The sequence below is a fragment of the Pseudochaenichthys georgianus genome, chromosome 17 (genome assembly GCF_902827115.2).
Source record: "Pseudochaenichthys georgianus chromosome 17, fPseGeo1.2, whole genome shotgun sequence".
NCBI classification, from domain to species: Eukaryota; Metazoa; Chordata; class Actinopteri; order Perciformes; family Channichthyidae; genus Pseudochaenichthys; species Pseudochaenichthys georgianus.
In genome coordinates this window covers 3717239-3734473 of record NC_047519.1, presented here as the reverse complement: position 1 = coordinate 3734473, position 17235 = coordinate 3717239, and the positions used below count along the sequence as shown (strand labels likewise).

The following is a 17235-nucleotide window of genomic DNA, read 5'->3' as shown; positions in this document are numbered from 1 at the left end:
CTCTTCTGAGAGCAACCGCTCTGACAGCTCTCTCTAGTCTCTACTGGGAAACAGCTAAAAGTCCTTCTGGAGGTAAGCAACGCAATTACACCCAGTCTGAGAGTAAAATATGTCTCGAAGGTTCGTTTTGCTTTCTTACAACGTTAAGTTAATGTTAACGTAACCTTACGTTTGCTAGGAGGCTATCGTTACGAGCTAGCTGTCTTAGCTAACAACAGTTAGCAGCTAACGTTTTCTGCAGTTTGTGTTGCCCCTGAAAAACGTGATGTGGTTATTTAAGGGTATGTTAAATTAACGTTATTTTACAAGTTGAGAGAGTTAAGTTGTGTTTAAAATCGTCAATGTAATGCACTTTAGAGGTTTTGTGTTGGACATGAAGTTAGCTAACGTTAGCTAACTCCACCAGGTTAGCATGTTAAGCTGTACTTTCTGTGGCAACAAGCTTAATACAAAGAGGGGGTTTGTGCTTCATTGCAAACTTTTCTTTGTTAATCTACCTGAAACTGTAGGGACAGTTTGTTTCTACTCAACTATACAGACCATTGTTGAGGAGATTCAAAACATACTGTACATGAGTTGGGTCCAACATATACCTTGAGTAATGTTACTTTGCTGCTAAAAATGAAACATCATTATCAGATGAGGACATCACCAAAGTGTGTGAGCCTGTCAGGGGATTTGATCTGTTCTCTGCATATCCTGGTATTACTTATCTTGTAACATGTAAGTCTCCCGCTCTTGTCATCTTTCAGGCTTTGCGTTTGAACTCCTATGACTGGTTGCGGACTTGAAGGGAACGCCTTCCTGACATCCAGGAAAAAGGTGAGATTATAATATATTTGAATGCCAAAAGCAAGTTATTGTTTTTAACTTTTTAAATATGATTGTTTTGGGGCATTTCAGTTTTATTGGACAGGCAGTAGAGATCTACTGGAAACAGTGGAGAGGGAGGAGATGATATGCAGCATACGGCCAGCCGGATGGTTGCTGCTCCGTGTGGAACGTGTGAGGTAAAGCACTTTGGTACCCAGTTATTTATGGTGTTGAGTTTGAATTTAGCTTTTGGAATGTAATTTCCAACTGTGCATTGTAAAGACTGAAAAAACAGCCTCAGGTTTTAACATGATTTGGTCTTTTACTTAAGGTGTTTGTCCTCCTGTGTTGTCTTATTTCCTTATCTTTCTTTCAGGTGTAACATCTACCAATGGTTGTACATGACAGAGACCTCCTCCGCCTCTTTGCTGTCTTACTAGTCAACCCTTCTGATCAGGTCCTTTCCTAAATAGTGGTAAGTTTTACAGTTCAGTGTACGTTAATTTAGTAACTTAATGCTTTACCGCTGTTGAATAAATCCTATATTGCTAGTCATTTTATTAAAACTACGATTTGTAAACTTTTTGATTCCAATTACAATAATCTTTTTGTTATAATTGTAAAACATATCTTAACATCCATCAGCAATCAATACAACAAATGATACAAACCCTAAATAGAAGAAATCTGGACCTATTTCTTTTGATACAGCAGCATGTTTTGGGACTGCTCATTGATGTCATCAAGAGCCATGGAGTCTACCTTTTGTAGTCGGCCTCAGAATCTTTATCATTTATTTGTATTTTAACATTCCTATAATAATTCGTTTTTTTATTGTTTTGTTCTTTATTTTTGTTGTGAGAATCACTTTGCAATTATTGTGTAAGTGCTATATAAATAGTTATACTAATATTATTGTTGTTACTATTATTAATAATGTCTTCTTTGTTTTCTTTATTCATCGCTGCAGAAAGGATCAAACACCTGATCTGGTGAACCTCACTGCTGCAGACACCTGTGTGATATTCCACTCTGACTGGAACCCTCAAAATGACCTGCAGGTACAATATATATATATATATATATATCTGCTCTGTCCGTCCTAAAGATAGTTCAATAGGGCTACAACAACAACAACAGTCTTTCCGTTTATTCCCTCGGTTCTTTAAGTGTATATTTTCCCATTTAATGCTTAAAAACGTTGAACAGCAGCTGCTCTTTTGACCCCTCTTTTAATTTTTTATTTCAGGCTCAAGCTCGGTTCGTCATCGTTTTGGCCAGTCTAAGGCGGTGAAGGTGTACCGCCTGATCACTAGAAACTATGAGAGGGAAATGCTGGATAAAGCTAGTCTGAAGCTCGGGCTGGACCGTCCCGTCCTGCAGAGCATGAGTGGCAACAACAACGGGGTGAGAAAAATAAAATCTGTCATATTTCTAGATGCCAAGTCATGTTTGGGTCAGTCGCTGTTGCAGTACGCTTAGTTTATTTTCAAAAAGAGTTTTCTAAATCCACTTGTGTAAATGTCTCTCTGCGTCGCCTTTAGCCGGTCCAGCAGTTCTCCAAGAAGGAGATCGAGGACCTGCTGAGGAAAGGAGCCTACGCCGCCATCATGGACGAGAACGACGAAGGCAATCGCTTCTGCTAGGAGGACATGGACCAGATCCTGCAGCGAAGAGCCTCCATCACCAGGTATGTTCTTAGCAGCACGAGCCACTTGCGCTTTGTGAGACACCAAGTTCTTGGTTATTTGAAATGTAATATTGATGATGTAATAATTAAAACTAGGGATGGGTACCGAGCCCTGGTATTAAATGGGCCCCGGGGCTGAATTATGAAAGACCGTGGTACCGTTATCGATCTTTTTATCGGTGCTGGAGACATTTAAAAAATAGATGTCATATGTATTATATCTACATAAACATTATATCGCAGTCTTACTGTTGCCAACTCCGTTTCTAATATGCAACAAGACTACAAAGTGCGTCTATGATTTATTTTCGATCTTTCCAATCCAGACGAGAGATCTCTCTCCCCTGTCGGTGTGCGAGGGGTTGGGGCAGTTTACACACAGAACTTGCTACATGCATGCAACACACACACACACGCGTGCGCACACAAACACACGGCGGAGAGAACTAAGCACCCCTTAAGCCCCGCACCCCCGAGCACACACTCTCGGCTCACTAGAATGAATGGAGAGAGAGAATAAATCTAGATTCGGCTTTCAGTGCATTTTACAGCTTTAAGGACTTAATGATTCTAGGTCTATACAATAGTTCATACTGGGAAGTTTATTTAGTTTCAAAAAAATTATCCACCGATTTACAGACGTCTCTTTCCCCATGTTAGTCAATGGGGAAAAGTATTTCTGGGCCAGTCGATGTCACAGACTGATAAGGAAATTGTAGTACCGCCGTTTGGACACAACGAATATTTTCCTCAGAGTCCGGCGCACTTCCTGGGGGCTTTGTCTTGAGGTGGAAAATGCTTGTTGCCAATAGTGCAAAAAGAGTTTAGCATGTAAGGGCGGTAACACGAGCTATTTGTCTAAACATTTATCAAAAGTGCTCCACATCCAGACGGAGGAATGCACCGGACTGTCTTTCTAGTAGCTCTGTAGCTCCATGCACGAGTAACGTTTCCACGTCAGGTGTTCTGTATGCTAGCAGCAACACACAAAGTTAACTCAATGATACAAACATGGGTTAATGATTAGAGGAAACTGAGTTATTTATTTTGTTAAAGTTACAGCTATTCTGTTTACAGTTCTATCATCACATTATTGAATACGATTTGTTAAAACATTATTGTTTCTTATTTTCAGTTTGCTTCAAGCTGTGGCTGTACGAGAAAGACGTGGAGGACCAAGAGATGCTGGCCAGATTGGCAAAGACCGGAAGATACATAATAGAGAAGATAATGGGAATTAACAAGAAAAAGAAAAACATTTTTTATAATTTCTTTGTTGCCGTTTATATTTTGAATTCGGTCTTCCTACGCTGTAAAATGTATTATCTCTTCGAGTTACACACGGCATCTATTGCACGTCTGTCCGTCCTGGGAGAGGGATCCCTCCTCTGTTGCTCTCCCTGAGGTTTCTCCCATGTTTCCCCTCAAACTGTGGGTTTTCTCTGGAAGTTTTTCCTTGTACGATGTGAGGGTCTAAGGACAGAGGGTGTCGTTTTTCTCATACTGATATTCTGAACAATCTGTGCTGTTGTATTAGCTGTAAAATGTCTACTGTAGGCTATTTTTATTATATGTACAGCACTTTGGCTCGACCAAAAATCGTTTATAAATGTGCTATATAAATAAAACTTGATTTGATTAAGGTTACATCACCCATTATGACAATTTGCTTTCCTTTTTCTCTTCTCTTAACTGAATAGTCCTGTCTTTAAGTATAATACAATGTAAAGTCCTTTTCCTGCACCATTTTAAGGCTTCAAAACAGGCATTTTTACTGTATGTGTTTGGAGAAATGACACAATCAATGGCCCAGAATTGTACTTTATAAACTATGAATCTTGTGGTGCTTGAAGAATTACACACTGGCTAAGCCGGCCAGGTTATATATTTTGTAGCCATTTTTTGCAATATTTATTAAAATGTCACTAGTTATTTAAACAAACCACTATCTGAGGATAATACAAGCAAAGGGTAAAGGGTGTTTAGTAAAACGAGCCATTGAAGCCCATGAAGAATTTATCCTTTCACAAATCTTTTCAACTGCTGTAAGTTAGGGCACTCTCTGTGCAGAATCTGCGAGGAATGAACTAGGAGCAGAGAAATAATCATATATTAAAAGACAGCAGCTTCATAAGAGGCCAACAAGAGTGACTGAGTGTGTCAGTGTGCTGAAGGACAGACCAGCTATCCAGGCCAGACTCTAAAGACTTTCCAAGGGGTACAAATGCTGCTGCTGGAGTACTGACTGGAAGTATTGCTGGTATCAAGTCTACCATCCTCTTAAAATACTCTGTCCAACAATATCAGTCTCATGAAGAAAGTTTTTTTTAACGTTTATTCAAAATAGCAGAGAAACATGCATTCTTGTTCTCAGGAGGGGACATATTGACAGAGGATTGTTGGAAAAGTACACAGTAAGTACTTCATAGTACTTGCGGGGGTAGTTTCAGTCATACTGAGTCCAACAGGATCAATTATCTCACGAAGAACTAATGGCAACACAAAATAATTCCCTCATCAAACTTAGCAGAAGTGGCCAGATTTTGTTCTCAGCAGGGGATTTTGACAGAGGATTCCTCAAACAATACACAGTAAAAGTACTTCAATGTATTGTAAGTAGCAGGCTAAATAATACAAAGTCAAACAGTATCAATTTAATTAAAAACTAATGGTAAAATCATATTTTTATCATTCATCAAAGATAGCAGAAAAACATGCATTATGTAGCCTACTAAGGAGGGGACTCTGACAGAGGATTACTCACAAAGTAGCTACACAGCAAAAGTAGGCTACTTCATTTTATTTCTGGTAGAAGTCAAAATAGTACCGAGTCCAACAGTGTCAGTTTCCTTAAGAACTTGTGGTAAAACATATTTGTATCACTGGTCAAATATAGCAGGAATGAAGAGCAGCTGATTTGAAAGAAAAAAAACACGAGAGACGGCGGAGTGACCACAGTGCAGAATCGCTGTATAGTTTAAATCTCCTAACAATGTTGTCCATTTTAGACATAGGCTTATTATATTTACAGCCCTTAATAACATCCATTTTCTGGGCTCTTATTATATTTACAGCCCTTAATAACATCCATTTTCTTGGCCGTTTTCGTTGTGATCGATAAATTCACCTTGTTTCCCTTTGTTTATAATATTATCACCGCTTTTGTTTTGAAATCACTTCCGTGAGTTTCTCCCCGCCCCCCGTTGCACTGACCATTAGACCATTTAGTAAGGTAAGCAAAAAGGCCTTTCTCGTACGGCCACAGCTTGAAGCAAACTGAAAATAAGAAACAACAATGTTTTAACAAATCGTATTCAATAATGTGATGATAGAACTGTAAACAGAATAGCTGTAACTTTAACAAAATAAATAACTCAGTTTCCTCTAATCATTAACCCATGTTTGTATCATTGAGTTAACTTTGTGTGTTGCTGCTAGCATACAGAACACCTGACGTGGAAACGTTACTCGTGCATGGAGCTACAGAGCTACTAGAAAGACAGTCCGGTGCATTCCTCCGTCTGGATGTGGAGCACTTTTGATAAATGTTTAGACAAATAGCTCGTGTTACCGCCCTAAACTCTTTTTGCACTATTGGCAACAAGCATTTTCCACCTCAAGACAAAGCCCCCAGGAAGTGCGCCGGACTCTGAGGAAAATATTCGTTGTGTCCAAACGGCAGTACTACAATTTCCTTATCAGTCTGTGACATCGACTGGCCCAGAAATACTTTTTCCCCATTGACTAACATGGGGAAAGAGACGTCTGTAAATCGGTGGATAATTTTTTTGAAACTAAATAAACTTCCCAGTATGAACTATTGTATAGACCTAGAATCATTAAGTCCTTAAAGCTGTAAAATGCACTGAAAGCCGAATCTAGATTTATTCTCTCTCTCCATTCATTCTAGTGAGCCGAGAGTGTGTGCTCGGGGGGCTTAAGGGGTGCTTAGTTCTCTCTGCCGTGTGTTTGTGTGCGCGCGCGTGTGTGTGTGTGTGTGTGTGTGTGTGTGTGTGTGTGTGTGTGTGTGTGTGTGTGTTGCATGCATGTAGCAAGTTCTGTGTGTAAACTGCCCCACCCCCTCGCACACCGACAGGGGAGAGAGATCTCTCGTCTGGATTGGAAAGATCGAAAATAAATCATAGACGCACTATGTAGTCTTGTTGCATATTAGAAACGGAGTTGGCAACAGTAAGACTGCGATATAATGTTTATGTAGATATAATACATATGACATCTATTTTTTAAATGTCTCCAGCACCGATAAAAAGATCGATAACGTTGGACGTTAACGGTACCACGGTCTTTCATAATTCAGCCCCGGGGCCCATTTAATACCAGGGCTCGGTACCCATCCCTAGTTTTAATTATTACATCATCAATATTACATTTCAAATAACCAAGAACTTGGTGTCTCACAAAGCGCAAGTGGCTCGTGCTGCTAAGACGCCTGGTGATGGTGATGATGGAGGCTCTTCGCTGCAGGATCTGGTCCATGTCCTCCTAGCAGAAGCGATTGCCTTCGTCGTTCTCGTCCATGATGGCGGCGTAGGCTCCTTTCCTCAGCAGGTCCTCGATCTCCTTCTTGGAGAACTGCTGGACCGGCTAAAGGCGACGCAGAGAGACATTTACACAAGTGGATTTAGAAAACTCTTTTTGAAAATAAACTAAGCGTACTGCAACAGCGACTGACCCAAACATGACTTGGCATCTAGAAATATGACAGATTTTATTTTTCTCACCCCGTTGTTGTTGCCACTCATGCTCTGCAGGACGGGACGGTCCAGCCCGAGCTTCAGACTAGCTTTATCCAGCATTTCCCTCTCATAGTTTCTAGTGATCAGGCGGTACACCTTCACCGCCTTAGACTGGCCAAAACGATGACGAACCGAGCTTGAGCCTGAAATAAAAAATTAAAAGAGGGGTCAAAAGAGCATCATGTGCAGCTGCTGTTCAACGTTTTTAAGCATTAAATGGGAAAATATACACTTAAAGAACCGAGGGAATAAACGGAAAGACTGTTGTTGAACTATCTTTAGGACGGACAGAGCAGATATATATATATATATATATATATATATATATATTGTACCTGCAGGTCATTTTGAGGGTTCCAGTCAGAGTGGAATAGCAGGTGTCTGCAGCAGTGAGGTTCACCAGCTCTTGATCAGGTGTTTGATGTGGGCGGGCATGATCCTTTCTGCAGCAATGAATAAAGAAAACAAAGAAGACATTATTAATAATAGTAACAACAATAATATTAGTATAACTATTTATATAGCACATTTATATTAACATACACTGAACTGTAAAACTTACCACTATTTAGGAAAGGACCTGATCAGAAGGGTTGACTAGTAAGACAGCAAAGAGGCGGAGGAGGTCTCTGTCATGTACAACCATTGGTAGATGTTACACCTGAAAGAAAGATAAGGAAATAAGACAACACAGGAGGACAAACACCTTCTTAAGTAAAAGACCAAATCATGTCAAGCTTTAACCTGAGGCTGTTTTTTCAGTCTTTACAATGCACAGTTGGAAATTACATTCCAAAAGCTAAATTCAAACTCAACACCATAAATAACTGGGTACCAAAGTGCTTTACCTCACACGTTCCACACGGAGCAGCAACCATCCGGCTGGCCGTATGCTGCATATCATCTCCTCCCTCTCCACTGTTTCCAGTAGATCTCTACTGCCTGTCCAATAAAACTGAAATGCCCCAAAACAATCATATTTAAAAAGTTAAAAACAATAACTTGCTTTTGGCATTCAAATATATTATAATCTCACCTTTTTCCTGGATGTCAGGAAGGCGTTCCCTTCAAGTCCGCAACCAGTCATAGGAGTTCAAACGCAAAGCCTGAAAGATGACAAGAGCGGGAGACTTACATGTTACAAGATAAGTAATACCAGAGCAGTGTTTAGGACATGCAGAGAACAGATCAAATCCCCTGACAGGCTCACACACTTTGGTGATGTGAATGAAAATGAAACATCATTATCAGATGAGGATCTGATGTTTCATTTTTAGCAGCAAAGTAACATTACTCAAGGTATATGTTGGACAGTATGTTTTGAATCTCCTCAACAATGGTCTGTATAGTTGAGTAGAAACAAACTGTCCCTACAGTTTCAGGTAGATTAACAAAGAAAAGTTTGCAATGAAGCACAAACCCCCTCTTTGTATTAAGCTTGTTGCCACAGAAAGTACAGCTTAACATGCTAACCTGGTGGAGTTAGCTAACGTTAGCTAACTTCATGTCCAACACAAAACCTCTAAAGTGCATTACATTGACGATTTTAAACACAACTTAACTCTCTCAACTTGTAAAATAACGTTAATTTAACATACCCTTAAATAACCACATCACGTTTTTCAGGGGCAACACAAACTGCAGAAAACGTTAGCTGCTAACTGTTGTTAGCTAAGACAGCTAGCTCGTAACGATAGCCTCCTAGCAAACGTAAGGTTACGTTAACATTAACTTAACGTTGTAAGAAAGCAAAACGAACCTTCGAGACATATTTTACTCTCAGACTGGGTGTAATTGTGTAGCGTTGCTTACCTCTAGAAGGACTTTTAGCTGTTTCCCAGTAGAGACTAGAGAGAGCTGTCAGAGCGGTTGCTCTCAGAAGAGCAGCATTGGGCGGACCAGATAAGACCAGAGCAGACCAGATAAGAACCAGTTAAGTCTTGGAGCCCACCGACGTCTTCCATGTTGTTATTTTCATTTAGTAGTTTGCCTTATAGTCCTTCTCCTCCATTTTCTTCCTCTTCTCGAGTAGTCAGTGCTGTTGCTTTGGTCTGGGTCTCTGGACCATTTGCATATAACGAATGGAAATGTCTGATCATGAAATACAAGTCACATGAAATAAGCCATTATGAAATACGAGTCTCTTGAAATAAAGAAACGCGTCATTATGAAATACAAGTCATCTGAAATAAATAAATATGTCATTATGAAATACGAGTCTCTTGAAATAAATAAATGTGTCATTATGAAATACAAGTCTCTTGAAATAAATAAATGTGTCATTATGAAATACAAGTCTCTTGAAATAAATAAATGTGTCATTATGAAATAAAAGTCCCATGAAATAAATAAATGTGTATTTAAATGTACATGTATACATATTTATTGCCTAATTTATTTATTTTATAATTTATTTCATAGGCATATTTATATATATATGTATTTATTTAATTATTTATGTATATATTTATTTATTTAATATTGGCTTAAATGGCATTCCATACATCTCAGGTTGGTTAAATGAAATCCTTGCTTACCTCACTTGCGTCGTTTCCCTGTGACTAGTCCCTCCCACCAGGGAAGCATGGAGGGACGCAAGGAAACCACGAGAAGCAGGGAAATGAGTTTTAAGAGCAATGGGACGTCCTTTCCTCCGGAGCGTCACGTGAAGCGACGTCCGTTTGTGATGACGCCGCACAGCTAATCGTCTGACAGCAGCTCTGTCCCCGTTGTTTCCACACACACCCCCGCCTCTGTTAGTACACATTTACTGACACAAACATTTGTATCATCTGTTGTAGACCCCAATACATAAAATAAAATAAGAACTCATTCTCAAAAAAGATAAACGCCATTCTTAAAATGTATAAACGAACACTAGTTTGATTAATATTGATTAGAGTGCGCAATAGAAATACAATAATTGAGAGAAGAAAAATAGATATGTTATCTATCAAAACCCAGTTAGATTAACATTCATTGGATTGCACACTTCGTTTGTTTGTGTGGATATGTAGAACATTAACATTTTAAATAGCACTTAATGACTGACTATTCAGTCAGTCATTAATGACAATAAATGAAAATGTAAAACGAAAAAAGCGATCATGAAAACCTTTCCAATAAATGAATTGATTTTTGACCACTTTGTTGTTCAGATATATCACATATTTGTAACTAAATGAAACATGAATTGAAACAGAACACGGACTGAGGAGTCACTCTCGTGAGGTTCATGTATTTTCTTCACTCCGCTGGGAAACTGCTCTCATGTCAAGAAGCATCAGATCAGTGCATGCGCTGCATCGTCCAATCAGTGAGCGATACACAGTAAGGGGGCGGGGCGAGTGTCTGAGGAGTTCATCGGAGGATGGTCTGCTGGTTCCTCGGTTATCGTTTTTTAATATCTTTTTGTTGGAAGCCTGAAATAATGTCTTTGGTTAACACAAGCTGTGAAATAGTCACGTTCTAAGACATAAAATATGTTACTGAACCCCACTGGTGAATCTCTGAAGCTTCTATGTGACATTAAAAAAGTGTTTGCTAACAAGAGGCTAATATATATATATATATATATAAATGAGAAGACTAAAAATCATCACCCCTCCTTGAGCTCAGTGATGGTGATGTGAAATCATGTGACCGTGATCTCATTTGCTACATAGAACTGTTCACATTCCAACTGCTGAACACAACGTGTTTTTGCCTAAGATCTTATTTTCTGCAATATTCTAAAACCCAAAGAAAAAAGCCATTATGCCATTTGTTGAGGGAGCCTTTGAGATGCTAACGTCCTCATCACTTCACCAGTCCATAGCATCAGCTAAGCTAACCTCTCCCCCAGTGTTGTTGTTTTAAACAAGCTGTGGCCTCAATGTGCCGTGTATTAAACACATCACAGAAGTAGCTGAAAGTCAGTCCGAATGAAATGCTTCAAACCCATGGTTTGGTGTGAATGCAGCTTTAGGTTACCATATGTGATTAACATCTGACACACCTGAACATTAACATCTGACAGAGCTGAACATTAACATCTGACAGAGCTGAACATTAAAGGTCCCATGTCACGGCCATTTCCACTGATCATAATTCCATTGATGAGGTCTACTAGAATAGATTTATACTGTGCAATGTTCCAAACTCACATTGGTTTCTCACAGCATCTCTGTAAAGTCTGTGTATTCACTCTCTGTCCTAAACGGCTTGTTGGAGCTCCTGCCCCCCCCCCTCCCTGTGAGCCCACTGTGCTCTGATGTGTGTTTATGTGTTTATGGCGTTAGTAACCAGAAAAGGACACCAGTATTGACAAACAGATGAGAATGCTGCGTGGGGTCTGGGTGAAACTCCGCGGAGTATCGCCTGAGTGGTGTTTCTCCGCGATCCCAACTTGTCTATTACCAACGTTCAGGAAGCTCTATGCTCGACGCTAAAGGTCCCCCAACTGCGTTTGATAGTGACGCCAAGGGATCCTGGTGTGTGAGGAGCTCTGCGGATTGGTCCATTTGAACCAATAGGTCCATTTAGATTGTCGTTACGTCACTTGGTACCGGGAAGAATCTAAAAATCTCCAATGAGGAGTTATGGGGCAGCATAGACAGGTATTTTCTTTAGAGTTATACTCGCTACAGGGTGTACTTTGAGGGTTTTTGACTCTGCAGACCATTTACATGCAGGAGGATAACAGCCGGAAAAGCATTACATGGGACCTTTAACATCTGACATACTTGAACATTAACATCTGTCAGACCTGAACATGTCCCCTCTCCTCAGACCTGAACATGTCCCCTCTCCTCAGACCTGAACATGTCCCCTCTCCTCAGACCTGAACATGTCCCCTCTCCTCAGACTTGAACATGTCCCCTCTCCTCAGACCTGAACATGTCCCCTCTCCTCAGACTTGAACATGTCCCCTCTCCTCAGACCTGAACATGTCCCCTCTCCTCAGACCTGAACATGTCCCCTCTCCTCAGACCTGTGCAGTGGACGAGTGCAGTGTGTCTGGATTACACGCCCACCATCCCAGAGACTGCCTCTTCTATCTGAGAGACTGGGAACCTTCCAGACTGCAGACCTCACTGCAGGTACACACACACACACACACACACACACACACACACACACACACACACACACACACACACACACACACACACACACACACACACACACACACACACACACTATGTAACCTCAGTAAAATGATTGCACTTGAAACCTAAACATTTTAAAGTTCCACACTGTCACATATCACAGGCTGAACCCATACACATCTTCATCAAGTTGGCAGATGACACCACCGTAGTGGGTCTCATCAGCAACAAAGACGAGACCCACTACGGGGTGGAGGTGAACCAGCAGCCGCGCGGTGCATAGACAACAACCTCTTTCTCAATGTGGAGAAACAAAGGGGATTGTTGTCGACTTCAGGAGAACCTCACCCCATTGGCCATCGGTGGTGCTGCTGTGGAGCAGGTGAGCTATACCAAATGCTTGGGGGTGAACATCACTGAGCAGCGCCTCTACTTCGTCCGCAAACTGAAGAGAGCAGGAGCCCCCCCCCCCATCGTGCTCTCCTTCTACCATCAAGAGCATCCTCAGCAGCTGCATCACCTTGTGGTTCGGAAGCTGCACAGCATCCAACCGCAAGACACTGCAGCGCTTCGTAAACAATGCTGAGAGGATCATTGGTGCCTCACTCCCATCACTCATGGACATTTATAACACCCGCCTCACCCGCAGAGCACTCAGCATTGTGGAGTGTGGCGCAGTGGATAGAGCGTTGGTGTTCGGATCAAGGGAGCACAGGTTCAAACCCCACTGCAGTCAGCATGTCGTTGTGTCCCTGAGACACTTCACCCCAAATTGCTCCTGTGGGGATTGCCCACAGTATTGAGTATGTAAGTCGCTTTGGATAAAAGCGTCTAACAAGTAACATGTCATGTGATGACACGTGGGTGACCCCTTCCATCCCTCCACCTGCCTCCTCACCCTCCTGCCTTCAGGGAGGAGGTTCCGCAGCCTGAGGTCGAGCACAACCAGACTGAAAAACAGCTTCGTTCAGGAGGCTCATCTCTCTCCCCCTCTCTCCCCTGCCCCCACTTGACTATAACTCCCCCACACACTTCAATCCAACGCTTTTTTTTTTACGCTGCTATGGACAATAAATACACATTTTATGGACAATCTTGCACCAAAGATATTGATATTGAAGTTACTATATATGTGTATATAGGATTATATATATGTTATACATATTTGTCTACTGTATAATTTTACATTCGGGATTGTTGGAAACGTCATTTCGATCTCTCTGTCTGTAAACACAAACTGAATAAGACATTAAAGTTGACTTTGACAGTCGCAGGAAGTAGAGAGGGAAAACACATCTTTAATTTACAGGAAATGAAGAAATGAGATGGTAGATAAACAGAATCTTTTGAGCACAGCTTGTTTCCCGTGTCTTTGTGACTTACAGAATAATGGAGTGGCCTTCAACACTGAGCCCCCCCCTGGAACACAGACAGGTGGGTCAGAGGGATGATCAAACACAGAGTCCAGCTTTCTTGGCATTGCTGGTTCAAAAACATAAAACATAAAACCCCAATCACAGATGATGACTTCAGTGTTAACTTATTGAGGCTCTGTGCATGTTGCCATAAAAGAATCCATTTTGCACGTTATTTGAATAATACCTAAAATGATGTTTGCTTCTTTGACAGAGATGAAAGAAGCATAGTTGAACTGCAACTTAACTGTTTTCTGTTGCTATTCCCCCCCTCTGCTCTTTGTTCCTCTTTCTTTGTTTGTGACCCTCCTCCTGTCTCAGGTCTGTGTGGAGTGGTAGAGCAGAAGGATGAGGGGGGGCAGCAGCCAGACTCAGACTGTGCAGCTCAGACTCAGCCTGGACATGCTGGACTCTGCGAGTATGACTTCTTTATTCACAATGTCTTCGTCTCATTCCAACCTGAGCAACATGTTTTATGTGCTGGGTGGTCATCCTTCAGTCAGACCTTTAATCTCTCATGGTTGGATGATGTGGTACCGTCTGGCAGCAGACAGAACAGTTTGTTGCTAGTATTGGTGCTGGGGGTCTTTTGTACTCCTGAAAAAAGAGGCAGGCTGTAAAAAAGAAAACGGGTGACATCCGAACATGTTATTCTCAGACGAGCAGAAAGCTGCATGCTGTGTCACTAACATGTCTTGGTCTGTCTCCAGGAAGCACTACAGGGAGTACCTGGTGAGTCTGATCAACAGCCACTCCATAGACCCCGCCCCCCTCTACAGCTCCAACGAGCTGCTGCTGGCCTGCAGGAGGTACAAGGTGGAGGACTCCCGCAGGGAGGGGGAGGACAGCTTCACCTACTTCAGCCGAGTGCTGCAGGTCAGCGCAATATGTGTGTGTGTGTGATCAATATTTTTATTTCAATATTTGTATTTTTTATATTAATAAGATGATACACATGAAATATTGCCAATTACATTTGTCAAAAATCTAGTCAGAATGTCTTTACACTTGATCTTCTATTAACCATTTGTGTGATAGTGTGAGGCATACAGCAGACAAGGCTACTTGTGTGTGTTTAATTAATAAATAACACTTTGGTTGCTTGGTTTAGCCATGCTAGCATCATGGCTCTTGTCAGTCAGTTCCCCACCTAGTGCCGCACTGGAGTACTGTATCTCTAGCGCCACCATGAGGTCATGTTGCATTTGAGTGAAATGTCTGTTGGGAGGATAGGGATTTCATTATTGGCCAGACCTGTCACCATTAGACAGTGGTTCTCAAAGTGACTTCTTTTGGGGGTGCCCAAAATAAGTCTCTGGCTCAGTGGCGGTGCCAGAGACTTCTTTTGGGGGTGCCCAAAAGAAGTCTCTGGCGCCACCACTGAGCCTGACTATTTGTGTTGGGGGGGCCCGACTTTCTTTTTTTTTTCAATGGGGGGGCCTGACAGAAAAAGTTTGAGAACCACTGCCATTAGGTAACAGTGGTGAGTTTATTTATAAAGCAGTATTCAACAACAAGTCTAAGTGCATTTAAATGTATTTAAAAAAGAGCCCTTAGAAGGTAAAGATAATGCAAATAAAACAGAATAAAGTAGAATAATAAAAGTCACAGTGGACATGAATTGTTATTTGATTTAAAACGCAGCAGCAAACAGAAAAGTCTTCAGCATTGATAAAAGAAAAAATAGAGTTTATATGGTGACACTCTAACAGAGGTTTTAAAGACATACAGAGTAAGCCCCCCCCCCCCCCCCTCGTAGACACAATAGATGTATTTGACTGAATTACATGTGTAATGTGTTAGAAATGAATGATTCAGAAATGTTCAGCAGTTCATCATGGTAATAGCTTGTAACATATTATTCGGACCAGATGAAACAAAACTATCCTTATCTATTCCACAAATGTATTTTTATTCTGTATGTCACACTATTTATTTGTATTCATGTGACACATCCTTTGTGGTCTCTCTGCAGAGACTGATGGATGAAGAACCGCTGGGCGACAAGGTGCCACGCAAGAAATAATGAGTCACTTCCTGTTTCCTGCAGTGATTTGTTCACATTTCAACCTAAAACCCAGCTACAGGAGACAACATGGTTAAAGTGTCCTTGTTGTTTGGATTGTAAAAAACTGATGTATACAACAATGTACCGTTTGTAATGTATACGCAGCATTTTTGTCCTTGTCATGATCCTGTAGATGTGGCTCGTGATCTGATTGATCAGTATTCCATCGGTCCCTCTGAACTGAATCTTCATTGGAGCTTTTAGCTGTGTATCATTGTGATCTCTCTGTAAGAACTTAACCAGCTTCACAATAGCAGAAAACCTGTAAGCCAAAAATAGCTAACGCACTAATCTCACTCCATGATACAGGCCCCAAGGTCTCAAATTACTTTGTCACACCATGAAATCCTTTACAGCACATGTTTCATTGTTTGGTATTATTCAATACTTCGTTGTGCATGTTAAAACTTGACATTTCAATATTATACGGTAACAATCTTAAAAGATATTAGTAGTATCTACGAAATACTGAATGGATATAAACTCTTGTTGAACAGGTTTGCTGATGTAAAAACTACAGATTTTAACAACTGCTTTGTTGAATTATTTAAGATTTTTTTGTGTTCAAAATGAGAGTCTGCCAAGTGTAAATCACACAGAGTGCATGTCGTGGCCTGTACTGTGCCCAAAATAAAAATAGTTATAATAGAGCCTTCAAACTGTCACATGTGTTCTGCCAGATGCATTTAATATGTTTCTAAAGGATAGGATTAACGTTGGTGACATGTATTTAAGTACATTTACTCAATGACGGTACTCCTCACTAGATATCTCTACGATGTCTGTGGTTCAAAGATTAAAAACACATGACCTTTCTGAGCTTCAGACAGTAGGAGGATTCAGTTATAATCTTGAAGATGTCTTTCTTTATTCATTCTTTCTTTCGTCCAACACATTATTACAACTACAATTGTATTATTTGCTGAAGCAGAAGTGATCAGGGTGACAATAAAAACATTAAGGGTGGGGAGAGAAGCACAGCAAACAGAATTAAACAAGAAAATGAAATGTGCTTATGTTATGGATTCTGAAGGTGGACATAGTGTCACAGTGACTGGCTTTATTTGAGCAGCTTTGCGGTTGCCATGGAGGTCATGGACGTCATGGTGTTGGTGATGGTTGGCACGGCGATGTCTTTGAAGATGGGCTGTGTGACAGCAGAGTAAGTTACTTTGTTCTCGCTCAGAGTCCCGATGATCATCTGCCGCATTTCCCTGCTGGCGTCGCCCCGCACCGCCAGCAACGCCTGGATGTGCTCCTCCCTACGGAGAGCCGGAGGGACAATATTAGAGTCAGTGTTAGAGCACATAGCTATCAACCTCATATTATTCATGTGTAAAACTCACCCAAGACACTTTTAAAGTAACATGTGTAATGTGTCTAAATGTGGATACTATCCCTA

General features: G+C 41.0%; 3 protein-coding genes and 1 long non-coding RNA gene across 10 annotated transcripts in view; 2 read left to right on the top strand and 2 right to left on the bottom strand.

The window, feature by feature from the left end:
* rnf31 (ring finger protein 31) overlaps nucleotides 1–16363 on the top strand; it is a 138815-nt gene extending 122452 nt beyond the window's left edge. For all 6 annotated transcript variants that reach the window (XM_034105186.2, XM_034105184.2, XM_034105185.2 and 3 more), the window contains 5 exons: nucleotides 12231–12341; nucleotides 13736–13784; nucleotides 14087–14183; nucleotides 14476–14641; nucleotides 15741–16363. In XM_034105186.2, the coding sequence (XP_033961077.1) occupies nucleotides 12231–12341; nucleotides 13736–13784; nucleotides 14087–14183; nucleotides 14476–14641; nucleotides 15741–15791 (474 nt within the window). In that variant the 3' untranslated portion in view covers nucleotides 15792–16363. The remainder of the gene's footprint in view (nucleotides 1–12230; nucleotides 12342–13735; nucleotides 13785–14086; nucleotides 14184–14475; nucleotides 14642–15740) is intronic.
* LOC117462848 (chromodomain-helicase-DNA-binding protein 8-like) lies at nucleotides 58–3725 on the top strand. Of its 2 annotated transcripts, XR_004553848.2 has the most exons (8): nucleotides 58–72; nucleotides 753–822; nucleotides 904–1010; nucleotides 1190–1288; nucleotides 1784–1874; nucleotides 2063–2220; nucleotides 2358–2503; nucleotides 3639–3725. XR_004553848.2 is itself a non-coding variant. In XM_034105196.2 (3 exons), exons 1-3 carry the CDS (start codon nucleotides 1864–1866, stop codon nucleotides 2457–2459), a joined length of 264 nt encoding a protein of 87 aa, XP_033961087.1. In that variant the 5' UTR covers nucleotides 1849–1863; the 3' UTR covers nucleotides 2460–2503. The 2 variants fall into 2 exon arrangements, 1 of the variants encoding a protein (XP_033961087.1); XM_034105196.2 differs by lacking the exons at nucleotides 58–72; nucleotides 753–822; nucleotides 904–1010; nucleotides 1190–1288; nucleotides 3639–3725 and having other exon boundaries at nucleotides 1849–1874; nucleotides 2070–2220.
* On the bottom strand, nucleotides 7018–9271 carry LOC117462849 (uncharacterized). The gene is made up of 7 exons (XR_004553850.2): nucleotides 9073–9271; nucleotides 8297–8366; nucleotides 8109–8215; nucleotides 7823–7921; nucleotides 7596–7703; nucleotides 7246–7403; nucleotides 7018–7108 (listed from the first exon to the last, which is right to left on the bottom strand). It is a non-coding gene; the product is annotated as an uncharacterized lncRNA (long non-coding RNA).
* Nucleotides 16364–16676: 313 nt separating the features above from the next.
* exoc3 (exocyst complex component 3) overlaps nucleotides 16677–17235 on the bottom strand; it is a 28898-nt gene continuing 28339 nt past the window's right edge. Inside the window, exon 16 of the mRNA XM_034105189.2 lies at nucleotides 16677–17095. Coding sequence (XP_033961080.1) covers nucleotides 16894–17095 — 202 coding nt within the window. The 3' untranslated portion in view covers nucleotides 16677–16893. The remainder of the gene's footprint in view (nucleotides 17096–17235) is intronic.

Bases quoted from the DNA above. Each gene is read 5' to 3' on its own strand.
- LOC117462848 (XM_034105196.2), top strand. The intron at 2,221-2,357 runs GTGAGAAAAATA...CGTCGCCTTTAG, and splicing joins TGAGTGGCAACAACAACGGG to CCGGTCCAGCAGTTCTCCAA.